This window comes from Nannobrachium achirus (genome assembly GCF_963921795.1).
Source record: "Nannobrachium achirus genome assembly, chromosome: 21".
Lineage (NCBI taxonomy): Eukaryota > Metazoa > Chordata > Actinopteri > Myctophiformes > Myctophidae > Nannobrachium > Nannobrachium achirus.
Window position 1 is genome coordinate 58,527,787 of NC_137828.1, and position 12,765 is coordinate 58,540,551.

The 12,765-nt window shown below is 41.3% G+C and overlaps 1 protein-coding gene across 1 annotated transcript in view; it reads left to right on the forward strand.

Moving 5' to 3' along the window:
* The window catches only part of l3mbtl4 (L3MBTL histone methyl-lysine binding protein 4), a 31,400-nt gene extending 23,386 nt beyond the window's left edge, over window positions 1–8,014 (forward strand). The window contains exons 12-19 of the mRNA XM_080751961.1: window positions 993–1,107; window positions 1,219–1,315; window positions 1,823–1,945; window positions 3,837–3,929; window positions 4,090–4,157; window positions 4,602–4,732; window positions 6,032–6,094; window positions 6,741–8,014. Coding sequence (XP_080608087.1) covers window positions 993–1,107; window positions 1,219–1,315; window positions 1,823–1,945; window positions 3,837–3,929; window positions 4,090–4,157; window positions 4,602–4,732; window positions 6,032–6,094; window positions 6,741–6,893 — 843 coding nt within the window. The 3' untranslated portion in view covers window positions 6,894–8,014. The remainder of the gene's footprint in view (window positions 1–992; window positions 1,108–1,218; window positions 1,316–1,822; window positions 1,946–3,836; window positions 3,930–4,089; window positions 4,158–4,601; window positions 4,733–6,031; window positions 6,095–6,740) is intronic.
* The last annotated feature ends 4,751 nt before the right edge of the window (window positions 8,015–12,765 follow it).

The following is a 12,765-nucleotide window of genomic DNA, read 5'->3' on the forward strand; positions in this document are numbered from 1 at the left end:
CCACAATCTGTGCAAGTGTGGTCGCTGTCTCGGGTCTCTGTTCGGCCGGCGCCGGTTTGAAGTTCAGGCAAATCCAGGTGGTGGTGTTGGACAGACCTTGCCTACAGTCTTGTCCTCTATCAAAGGACAAGACTGTCCTTTGATAGGGGAGATAGCCCCAAGGAGATGGCTCTCCACTTGGCTAACACGAAGTTAGCCAAATTATTAGCCAAACGAATCAGGTACTCTGGTCTGAAAAGCAAGAACGATATCCAGAGAGTCTAGAACGATGAGATAGACCGGGGCGTTGTAGTTCTTGCAAAGGGTCTCTGTGCCACAGAGCTGGGTTGCCCCTGTACTTTGGGAAGAATTTTTGATTCCTGCTAGGGCAAAGTCCAGCATGTGGGCTGGTGTCAGCTGGGCACCGCCCAAGACACGGGACAGCGACCACTATCTGTGCAAGTGTGTTCACTGTCTCGAGTCTCGAGCAAAGTCCAAGATGTCAGGTTGGTCTGTGCTATTATAATTTTTTTTGGCTAACTGATTAGCTGTTATAGCTTTTGATTGATCCTTGATAGTTTTTTGGCTAACACGTGATGTCATTGATGATCCATGCAAATTTTTTAGCTAACAAGTGATGTCATGGACAGAATGGCTTTTAATTCATCCGTGCAAATTTTTCGGCTAAACTGACATCATGGAAATAACGGCTTTTCATTGGTCCCTGCTAATGTTGATCGAAAGCCGCTGTGTCCATGGCGTTAAGGACAAAGCGGCGTTCGATTGGTCCGTTCTTTTTAGCTAACACGTGACGTCATGGACGTCTACTTCCTTCTGTATTATTACTTTTACCTAAGGAATAAGTGTGAGTACTTTTTTCCACCACTGGTGACATGCCTGTCTTTAAATTCAGATAAGTGCGCTCTGCGTTGGAGACGAACTACAGTTTTGCTGACTCTCACACTGTGTGTGTGTGTGTGTGCGTGTGCGTGTGCGTGCGTGTGTGTGTCTAGATTCATTATGACGGCTGGTCAGACAGGTTTGATTTGTGGTGTGACAGTGAACTCGCTGACCTTCATCCTGTTAGCTGGTGTCAGCAAACAGGACACCCCCTAGAGGCACCTCCAGGTACTGACTATTACTGCTATTACTATTACTACTGCCGTTAGTACTATTAATTACTTATTTATCGCCTCAACTACGGCTGCTACTACCACTAATGCTAATGATGTGTCTTAGGCCCCTCCCCCAGCCCCTCCTCTCAGGGGGCGTGTCCTACTCGAGGATGTCGAGGTGTCGGCCATGTTAGAGGTGCAAAATACACCGGACACCACAGGTCAGTGTTACACGCACGTGCGCGCACTTTCATTTAATCATTCATGCCATGATTTTAACTCACTGACTGTGCCGATTAAAAATCTTTTCCGCTTCACTGCCGAGATTTTCTTAGCTTTTACGCAGCACGCGTGCGTGTAGATCGCCGTTACAAAATAATAAATAAACTAAATCCATGTAGCCGTCTTCGAGCTACGAGCCTCCATGTTTTCTCTGTAAACCAATGAAAACCGGATGCCGTCATTGAGAACTGGTTATGTCCCGCCTCCCGGATCCAGAAATGGATCCGTTTCCGGTTCCAGACCGAAAGTGCTTTTTATAAGGTGAAATCGGAACCACGGAGCGGCGATCCCCATCTTTCTGACATGTTGTGGTCTTGGCTCGTGTTTAGAGAGAAAAATACATGTGAACTGTTTGAGAAAAACAGTAGTAGACTCCTCTGTAAAGACTAGGGATGAGGCTTTTCGAGTTTAAATTGAAGCTGATGGTGTGTGTGTGTGTCTCTCAGTGCCTTCGGTTGTCCATATTCAGACATGAACTTGCGTAAGGAGGTGGCGCTTCCTGACCGGCTGGGCGGAGACAAAATCATCACCCTGGTGCCGCTCACCCTCATACACCACGACACACAAAGGTACAACACACACACACACACACCTCCCTCTTTGGCAGTCCATCGTTGTCGAAGACGACATGGCTTCCTTACGCTGTGATGAGTTTGTCAGTGGTTATCTATGATTCTGGAACCACATATCCTGCCACGGTTGGGACATGTGAGGGCTGCATCAGGAGTCAGAGGTAGGAGGTGTCTTCGCTGGCGCTGCACCAGCGACCCAGCAGAGTTGCGTTTGTGCGAGGGTCGCCTCGATGCTGATGGAGTCGGCATTTGACAGTGCAAACGGCATCAGTGAATAGGGCTGTCACAATTATTACATAATCGTCTAATCGCAATTATTTGACATAATCGCGATTATTTTTCATAATCGTCATAATCGTTTTCAAGTTGAAAAATGTTCATACGTTTTTTTTTTTAGTATAGTGGAAATAGCAGATCTACAAGCTCACACCACGTCGCATCGCGACGCGTTGTGAGCTTGTAGATCGGCTATATCCACTATCAATGTTCTTTTTTAAGTATAAAGTTGTCAAATATGTCAGTAATGTCTTTGTATATTTAGGTTATGTGTCATATCTACCATGTGCAACTTCAAAGCCTAAAAGCCAAACAGAAATGTAATTGTCAACGACAAAACACAATTAAATCGTTAATCGCAATTATTTGAGAGAAAATGTTTCGTCATGTAAAATGTCATTATAGTGACAGCCCTATCAGTGAATTGGAGAGTGTCACTATGGGGGACACGGTCCTGGTGATGCCAAGGATAAGTCTGATGTTGAATACAGGCTTCTGATTCACACACACACACACACACACACACACACACACACACACACACACACACACACACACACACACACACACACTGCAACTTTTGTTGGTGTTCTTATAGGGGTTTGTTTTCAAATACACGAGTGTTCAAACCCAGTCTGATTTTTGAGCGGTGGAAGCCACTCCTCTGAATTGGTATGTCCGCGGCTGGCTATGTGGGTGGGTGGCCGGCCGGCGGACTATGTCTGTGTCATGGCAATACCTCTGCTGACCACACATACACACACATGTTAAAGGGAGGGGGGCTGTTGAGCGGGCCAGGCACACTCACCCTCACACACACACTCACACACTCTTGACTACTTACTTAAAGGAGCTATAGTCAACTTTTTCTTGAAAAACGGATGCTAAAATAAAAATAATGTTTCGAAAATATTTTATAAAAAAATAAGCTTCATATATGTGTTTCTATTCAAAAATGACCACAAAAAGCGTAAAATAATGATAAAATAATCATTTTGGCCATTGTCAGACCGACACTTTGTTTACATTCTAGTCTATAGACTAGGATGTAAACAAAGTGAACAATGAACAATGAAAAAGTTGACTATAGCTCCTTTAAATTTACTTAAATATTGTACTTAAAGGGGAAGACCACCCATTTTCAATATTGAACTGTGTCATTAATATACCTTAGAGGAGTTGTGTGGAAATTAAAAAAAAGTTCCCCCCCTTCTGTGTTGCCTAGAACTGGAGGATTGATTTTGGGGTTTGTATTGTAAAGTACAACTTGATGACATCACACATTGTACTTTACAATACAGTACAAACCCCAAAATCAATCCTCCAGTTCTAGGCAACACAGAAGGGGGGGAACTTTTTTTCTATTTCCACACAACTCCTCTAAGGTATATTAATGACATATTTCAATATTGAAAATGGGTGGTCTTTCCCTTTAAGATCATTGGATTTATTTTGTGTGCTGAAGTCTCTCAAGTTGAATCTAACTTCAAGTGCCACTGTTGAGCAACCTTGCAATGCATGTATTTTGCCCATATACCGCTCAGTTCACACAGGTGTGATTTTTGACATCTGTTGAGAGGTGGGAGCATAAAATGTGTGCGTGTGCATGTAGGCCTGTCACAGAGGAGGATGAAGACAGAAAGGAGACTCCGTGTCTGAGAGAGAGGCTGGTGCTCACCTTGAAGAGACCCAGACACACAGACAGGTACTGTACACACACACACACACACACACACACACACACACACACACACACACACACATACACACACACACACACACACACACACACACACACACACACACACACACACACACACCACTGGGCTCGTGCATGAAGTAATATTAACCTTATGCTCCCTCAGCTCTCATCCAACCAAATTCTGTCGAGTCAAAGAGGAGGAGGAGCTACCAGTGAGAGCCTCCGTTCCAGGTCAGTCTCTCTCTCTGTGTGTGTGTGTGTGTGTGTGTGTGTGTGTGTGTGTGTGTGTGTGTGTGTGTGTGTGTGTGTGTGTGTGTGTGTGTGTGTGTGTGTGTGTGTGTGTGTGTGTGTGTGTTGTGTGTGTAATATTTGTATTATTATTATTGATTGATTGTGTATTTTATTAACAGTTTAACAGTCTTGTTTCCATTTTGGTTCATGTGAACAAACAAACAATACAAACGTTAAAAAATCGTCACATGATCGATGGTGAATGGCTGATGGTCCGGAGTCCTGGAAACAAATAGTGACTAATAGGTTAGCGAAGGGGCCATGTCGCAAAAAAAAAAAAAAAAAACTTGAGTCATATTGCGTCTTTGGTGGTAGATGAGTTAAAATAGCTTTATGATATTCATATTAACGTTAACGTCAATATCTTTATGAATACGTTAACAGGTGATTCCAGCATCCACCAGTCTGTGTTCCAGTCCAGAGAGCTGCCTCTGTGCTGGGAGCAACACAGCAAACTGATGCCTTCACTGAGCCGTCTGGAGCCCTCTACTGTACAGCACTGGTCTATAGAGCAGGTAACTGTTGTGTCTACTGTACAACACTGGTCTATAGAGCAGGTAACTGTACCGTCTACTGTACAACACTGGTCTAAAGAGCAGGTAACTGTAGCGTCTACTGTACAACACTGGTCTACAGTATAGAGCAGGTAACTGTTGTGTCTACTGTACAACACTGGTCTACAGTATAGAGCAGGTAACTGTAGCGTCTACTGTACAACACTGGTCTACAGTATAGAGCAGGTAACTGTTGTGTCTACTGTACAACACTGGTCTAAAGAGCAGGTAACTGTTGTGTCTACTGTACAACACTGGTCTATAGAGCAGGTAACTGTTGTGTCTACTGTACAACACTGGTCTATAGAGCAGGTAACTGTAGCGTCTACTGTACAACACTGGTCTAAAGAGCAGGTAACTGTAGCGTCTACTGTACAACACTGGTCTACAGTATAGAGCAGGTAACTGTTGTGTCTACTGTACAACACTGGTCTAAAGAGCAGGTAACTGTTGTGTCTACTGTACAACACTGGTCTAAAGAGTAGGTAACTGTAGCGTCTACTGTACAACACTGGTCTATAGAGCAGGTAACTGTAGCGTCTACTGTACAACACTGGTCTATATAGCAGGTAACTGTTGTGTCTACTGTACAACACTGGTCTATAGAGCAGGTAACTGTAGCGTCTACTGTACAACACTGGTCTATAGAGCAGGTAACTGTAGCGTCTACTGTACAACACTGGTCTAAAGAGCAGGTAACTGTTGTGTCTACTGTACAACACTGGTCTATAGAGCAGGTAACTGTAGCGTCTACTGTACAACACTGGTCTATAGAGCAGGTAACTGTAGCGTCTACTGTACAACACTGGTCTATAGAGCAGGTAACTGTTGTGTCTACTGTACAACACTGGTCTAAAGAGCAGGTAACTGTTGTGTCTACTGTACAACACTGGTCTATAGAGCAGGTAACTGTACCGTCTACTGTACAACACTGGTCTATAGATGCAGTTAACTGTACTGGTAAATAACCGATTTCCTGAGCGACACCCTGTAGAGCAGTGTTTCTCAAACTTCCAAATTTCAAGGCCTCCCCAATAACTCAGATCTACAAGCTCAAAGTGCGACACGTTTTGATCTTGTAGATCTGCTATTTTTAGTTGGGGTTCAAGTGGTTAACTAAATTCTGTTAAATGACTGTCAGGCTTATCGTACAAGGGCCTAGATGGACTTTTTTCTGGTATTTTTGAAAATAACATGAAAGTGTGTGTGTGTGTGTGCGTGCGTGCGTGCGTGCGTGCGTGCATGCGTGCGTGTGTCTAGGTATCAGAGTTTGTCCAGTCTCTTCCTGGATGTGAGGATCAGGCCGGTCTGTTCAGAGAAGAGGTGAGCACATGTTTAATGAATGACTTTTGTGTCGTTGATTAATAATTACCGGTAATTTGCACGATTAACGATAAGAATGATCTTATCGATGGGATATATAGATTAGTAGGAATGCAGAATGCTGTCACTGAATGTGAGACGTTTTTTAACTCAACTTCAGTTCTACAAGCTGTAGTTTCTAAACTAACTTCACTTAAATATAATCCTGGTCCATACGCGACCATCCATTTGAAAGATAGAGGCTCTCGCGTTCAACACCTCGTGTCCACCACATCAATGATTTGCCTCCTAAAGACGAGGGAAGACCTTTCCTTCCGGTTACGTCATCGAAGTGTCAGGTGACGTCCAGGAAATCCCCGGAAATAAGTGGTGACCCATAGGCTATTGAACAGCACCATCCAGCGTCAATAAAACATAGCTCGGGATACTCGGGTTAGGCAGACAATGAGTTAAAACTGCTAAATACAACGCATAAGCACTTGGCATTAATACAATCAATCAATTGGTATGGCAAAAAGTCAAACAATACAATATTTTGCAGTTTGCATAACAATATAGTAGATTGTTGCAAATTAAAATCAATTCCTCGATGCAGTTACTATATCGTTAAACCTCTACTAATTACGATGTATTTTCCGTCTCTCAGCAAATCGATGGCCGGGCCTTCCTGCTCCTCACCCAACAAGATATCGTCAGGATCCTGTCAATCAAACTCGGCCCCGCCCTCAAGATCTACAACTCCATTCTGATGTTTCGACATGCCGAGAGCAAACCAGTGGCCAGAGGCGCAGACCCATGACCCGGTTGGACCAATCACAGCAAAGCTCACTTTACTGACTCATCCATTCCAGGAAGTCTCTCCTCCAAAGAACTTAAACCATGAAGACTGCGTCTGAAATTACATGCTACATGCTAACTAGTGTGCTATCTTTCCGTATGCTTTTGAGTGCATACCCAAAGGTATGGTGAATTTTGGACTTACTAATGAGACTACACGTAAAGTTAAGAAAGTGCACCATCTTGTGACAAAGCAGAGGTACTACACATGCTTGTTCCCACCTCATCACTGCCTATTGCAGTTAAAGTCATACTGTGGAACATTTTAAATAAAACAAAAGTTACGTTTCATATAATCTATAGTAGCAATTCCACATGAATGTGTTTCTTTAAACTCTATTAAACTATTTTAGTGTCTCTCTTCCCCCGACACTCAGGCCAAAATGACGTGGGCAGGAAATGTACCGGAGCATTATTTATGTACTTCAAACGTGTCACAACCTGTTGCGTTCCAAAATATCCTCTGGCGCTGCAGCATTCCTTTTTTTAAGCTGCACTTCAGAACGCTTTAATGCTGCATTTCAAAACGCTTTAATGACAACAGAGGTGCCGCCAAAAAGACGAGATGAATGTTACGCAGTATGACTTTAAATAATGTTTACTGAACATCATTTTCAACAAATAACTACATCCTAGATGTGTAATAGAAGAGTAATAGACATTATGACGGAGGTTTGGTCACTGCATCAGACCTACCTGTATGTTGTTATCGCAAATACCACATTGCATTGTGGGACATTTCAATGTATTTATTTGGCCCTTATTGCTTATTGTAATATATATAGTTGGGACGATAATCGTTCTTAGTGTGTATCGTGAAAAAAATAATCGTACACTGTCACTGGGATGAATTTGATTTTGCAGAGCTGCATGTCTGGTACCACTTAAACCCTCTATACTATTATTTATTTTTTCATTCTACACCAAATCTGTGCCAAAAATAGCCGATCTTCAAGGTCACAGCTTGTGATCTTGTAGATTTGCTATTTTTGTTCCCTCTCAGAATAGGGATGAAGAGGTTATCAGAAGTGGCATTTTAAGAGTTTTAAGTGTTTTTTTTTTAATCATGATTATATCGCAATTATTTTTGGCAACAATCATGATTGGTGCCAGTGGTGCCCCATCGCTAATATTTATTGAGTTTAGAATGCATTTCACATACTAATGAGTATTTACTAAGCTTTTGGACATTCTATAAAGTTTTACATACAAATTTGTTGTTAAATAGTAGCTTAGTATGTCATTTTGGACGCAGCCAATAATGAATTGATTACGTTAAATTAATTTAATTAACTTCATATCATGCCCTCTCATCATCCTGTTTTCACCTCTTGTATCAATGGTAATGATTGGACCACGGTCACAGGACACGATCCCCTCCCCAATATCCTCCGTTTTGAATTCCCTCGTTTATTTTGATGTTGATATCATATTCTTTCATTAATACATGCATCTTGATAGCAGTAACTATCTACCCCCCCCCCCAAACACACACACACACACACACACACACACACACACACACACACACACACACACACACAGTCACACACACACACACACACACACACACACACACACACACACACACACACACACAGACACACACACACACACACACACACACACACACACACACACACACACACACACACACACACACACACACACACACACACACCACCATCACCACCACCACCATCACCACACCCAAACGGAAATTAAAAATCATTAAATGTCACTTATTTTACATTATCTCAAAATCTACCAATTTCTTTTATAAAAAAATTAAAAACTTGGCCACAAATTATAATTAGGAAATCTATTTTATACCCTGGAAAAATATATTTTTTTATATATTTTGATCATTGTATTTTTGCAATACCTTTTGGACCAAACATGCTTTTTTGTTTTGATGATATGTGACACTATGACTTCAGATAATAACAAATAATGAGAAATGATTAACAATATTTTCTGAGCACTCTTCGTATACATGCACGGCTGTCCGGACTAACTAATGGCTGTTCTTGGTAGCAGGCTAAGCTAACTGTATGTTAGCTGGTCATAACTACTGGACGTTATAGCTAGCTGGTTAAGCTAACAGTTTGTTAGCTGGTGCTAACTGCTGGCCGGTACAGCTAGCTGGCTAAGCTAACTGTACGTTAACTGGTGCTAACTATTGGCCATTATTGCTGGCTGTAAGGCTATTACATCTAGCTAAGTGAATGCTAGTTTGTGATGACTACTGGCCATTATAGCCATAGATATAAAAAGCTAGATACCTCTTCCTCCGCTAGTGTGAAATGTCAGGCGAAAAAAGGCACGCTGCCACTCAAAGTGACTACTGACCAATCACAGCGTGTCTTTTCTGGGACTTATCAATTCAGTTCTGATGTTGTGTGGCTCAGCTGTTCTTAGAGGCTTAGGCTGTGTATGAAAAGACCCGCCCGCACTTGCCTCTGATTTGCCTACCGAACTTCTGTGTCTGTTACACACGCGGAAGAAATCCGTCAAGAAATGTCTATCCTTTTTGACGGGCCCCAGATAGCCGGAAGAGGCGTCTACCTTTCTGTGTCTATGATTATAGCTAGCTGGCTAGCTAGCTGCACGTTAGCTGGTGCTAAGTACTGGCCGTTATAGATAGCTGGATAAGTTAACTGTATGTTAACTTGTGTTAACTACTGTCCGTTAACTACTTTAGTTTGATTTAAGGCGTGTTGAAAGAATCAGGTATTTCTGAATATTATAAACATCTAACATGAGTGTTGATATGATGACGTTTTTCGCTGTTGAGTGGAAACCTTGTATTTTTTCAATAAAATTATAACATTATTACATAAAATCCAATTTTGAAAAATATCCAATTTACAAGCTCATGTGACACTGTTATTTTCACTGCTTTTGTATAATACTCTACAGTAGTATGAGGATACAAGGTTTCTGCCTGACGGTGACAATATATTAGATTTGTTACTGCTGTCTCTACCGTCCACACAGATATATTTATTTTCATATATTCAGGAATTTTAAGTTAAAAATATATTTATAATATATTCCCTGAATGGTATTTGAAATGCCAAATGGATTTCTTTTTTTTTCCCCAATGAAAAGAAAAGTGTGAAAACAATCTGGATTAGAATTCAGGTGTTTGCATATTGTTTGGTGATACACTTTATTTATATATTATGACACATATGGACGTCAAATAAGACTTAAACAAGTAAATGTTTTTTTCTCCTCAGTCTGAAGTAACGCGTTGTTATTTTGGTGTCTCACACACACACACACACACACACACACACACACACACACACTTTAGCCATACATTGTTCATACATTAATCGTATCGTCGCTGTTAGGTGTATGTCCTAATCTGTTACTTGTCCAGGAAATCGGGAAATATTACTTGTGTTCCAATGGATCCAATGTATTATTTAGTCACAAAGTTTTGTTAATAACAATTTAGGCATTTATAAGACACTCTTAATCCAGAGTGATTTACAATAAGCTTGCTAATACATCAATACATCAACATTAATACATCAAATGCATAATGAAAAGAAAAGGCTATCTAAATGTACATGTATGGCATTGAGGGTAGACAAGTTGTGCCATTGTTTACATATTTATAAAAAGAAAAAACTGATGATGATACTGTGCATGTTTATATCATGTATACTTTACATTATTTCAGACCAATTCCGAAAGCACTTCCAACAATCACTATAACTAAATAGGTCATTTAATAAATCGGTCTAATTCAAATGGATGGCAGCGCGTCCACACCCCAACTATAATGTTGAAGTCGTGGACAATGTTTTTTGGATGAACAATAGAAACATTGACAGCCATTCATAATCCATCAGAAGGACATCTGGAAAAGAGTCAAATTGTGCCCGAAACCGACCCGTCGTCTTTGGGCCGGGCCTCGGGCTCAATGAAGAAGAAAAATAAAATCATGGAAATATGGAATGCACCCTTCGAAAGTTTTGTTATTAACGTAGATGAGGAGATTATGAATAGCTGGTGGTGGTTTAGCTGGCATTAGGCTCACCTCCTTATAATTAATAATCAGTCGTTCAGATTATCCATAATTGTCTCTGCCAGGCCACAGGCATGGTCAAGACTACAGTATTTATTCCTAGCCTGGTAAACCATCCCAGTCGCGGAATTCACATGTGTCTTCTGCAGACCAAAGACACATGGAAATGTCATCAGGACAGACCCGTTTGATTTTTCTTATTTCATCCTGATTGGATAAGATTTACTTCTACTACCTGTCCTGGCGGAGACCTGCACTCCGAGGATTACATTTTTCTAGTTATCCTGTCTTTCAGTACCTCAGAGGTAGAGATTTCCCCTTCATTGTCAACAATTAGTAGTCATATTTTCATCTTAACTTTTGTTAAAGTCACTGGAAACCAGAAGCTTCAGTGGTCAGATCAGTGCCTTGCTCAAGAGCTCTGGAGAGTTTTCATAACATGACTAAAAACACTGCAACACAGAATTACAGTCTGTCTGTCTGTCTGTCTGTCTGTCTGTCTGTCTGTCTGTCTGTCTCTCTGTCTCTTTCTCGCTCCCTCTGTATTATTCACATCCTGCAGTAGTCTGACTGTCTGGTTGCTACAGTATGCACCACAGCCGTATCCTAGCAACAACTACGTCCCGGAATCTCTCTGACAACAGCAGCAATGGAGGAGAGACTCCCCCAGGGGTGTCCTGCCCCCCTCCCTTCCTTCATCTCTCTCTGAGTCTCTCTCTCTCTCTCTCTCTCGCTCTGCGTTTGTTCTGCAGTTCCATCTCTTTGCGGAGAGCGAGAGCTCTTAGAGGAAGTGTAGAGCTCCATGGCGGGAGAGACAGAGACGGAGAGATGCACCATGACGGATATCAACCACCAGACAACTTTACACTCCAATAGTTCTGAAGGTAAGGCCAATAATATGATCATAATAATGCATATAATGATAAGCATACACCCCATCCACCACTATTGTTGATAGAACACTCCACTGCAAAATGCAAGTTCTGTTGTTATTGTAGGTAGCAGTAATAGTTCCTTATAGTCATTATAAACCTATATGTTTTTTATTAACTAATTATATAAAACATTTCAGACATTAAAAACCCATATATTTTATATACAAAGCATATAAACAATATTGTATAAATATTAGTCATTACATTAGTCATTAGTATTAGTCATGTAAAACCTTTCACCTATTAGAATTGGTTCTCAAAGACCAGGGTTCGTTGAGGGAGTTCCAGGGGGTCCCAAGCTAAATGATACATAGTTACAGTAGGAACCAAATGGACCCTTATGGGTCTGTAACTCAGAGTGAACAAATGATGTACGAATTGGTTCATCATTTGTATAATGAACCAAATGGACCCTTGGTTCCATTTGTACACTGGGGTCCCAGCGATAGAAATGGCATTAAATGGGCCATAGCTTTAATGCATGTCAAACTGGGGGTTCTTGAAATTCAAATTGTAGTAAGTTTCAATTTTGTAGTCCTTGACCTGAAAGGGTTTAAGAACCACTGACCTACAATATATGAGCTATAATAGTTACAGTATATAAACTATCTTAGATGTTATAAACCAAACCTACATTACCGTATACTACAGTATGTTCTTTAACTATCTTAGTCATTCATATCTCTGGCAGGCCGAAGGCCTCATGCTGGCGCTATCACAACCCCCAAGTCTTGAACCACAGGCTGTAGACTCCCAGATTCTACATAGATTCCCAAATTCCGCCATTTCTTCAAAACAGACCTTTTGCTGCTACTCCTGCATGTTTTGTCCAAAACCCATAAGAATTACCACAC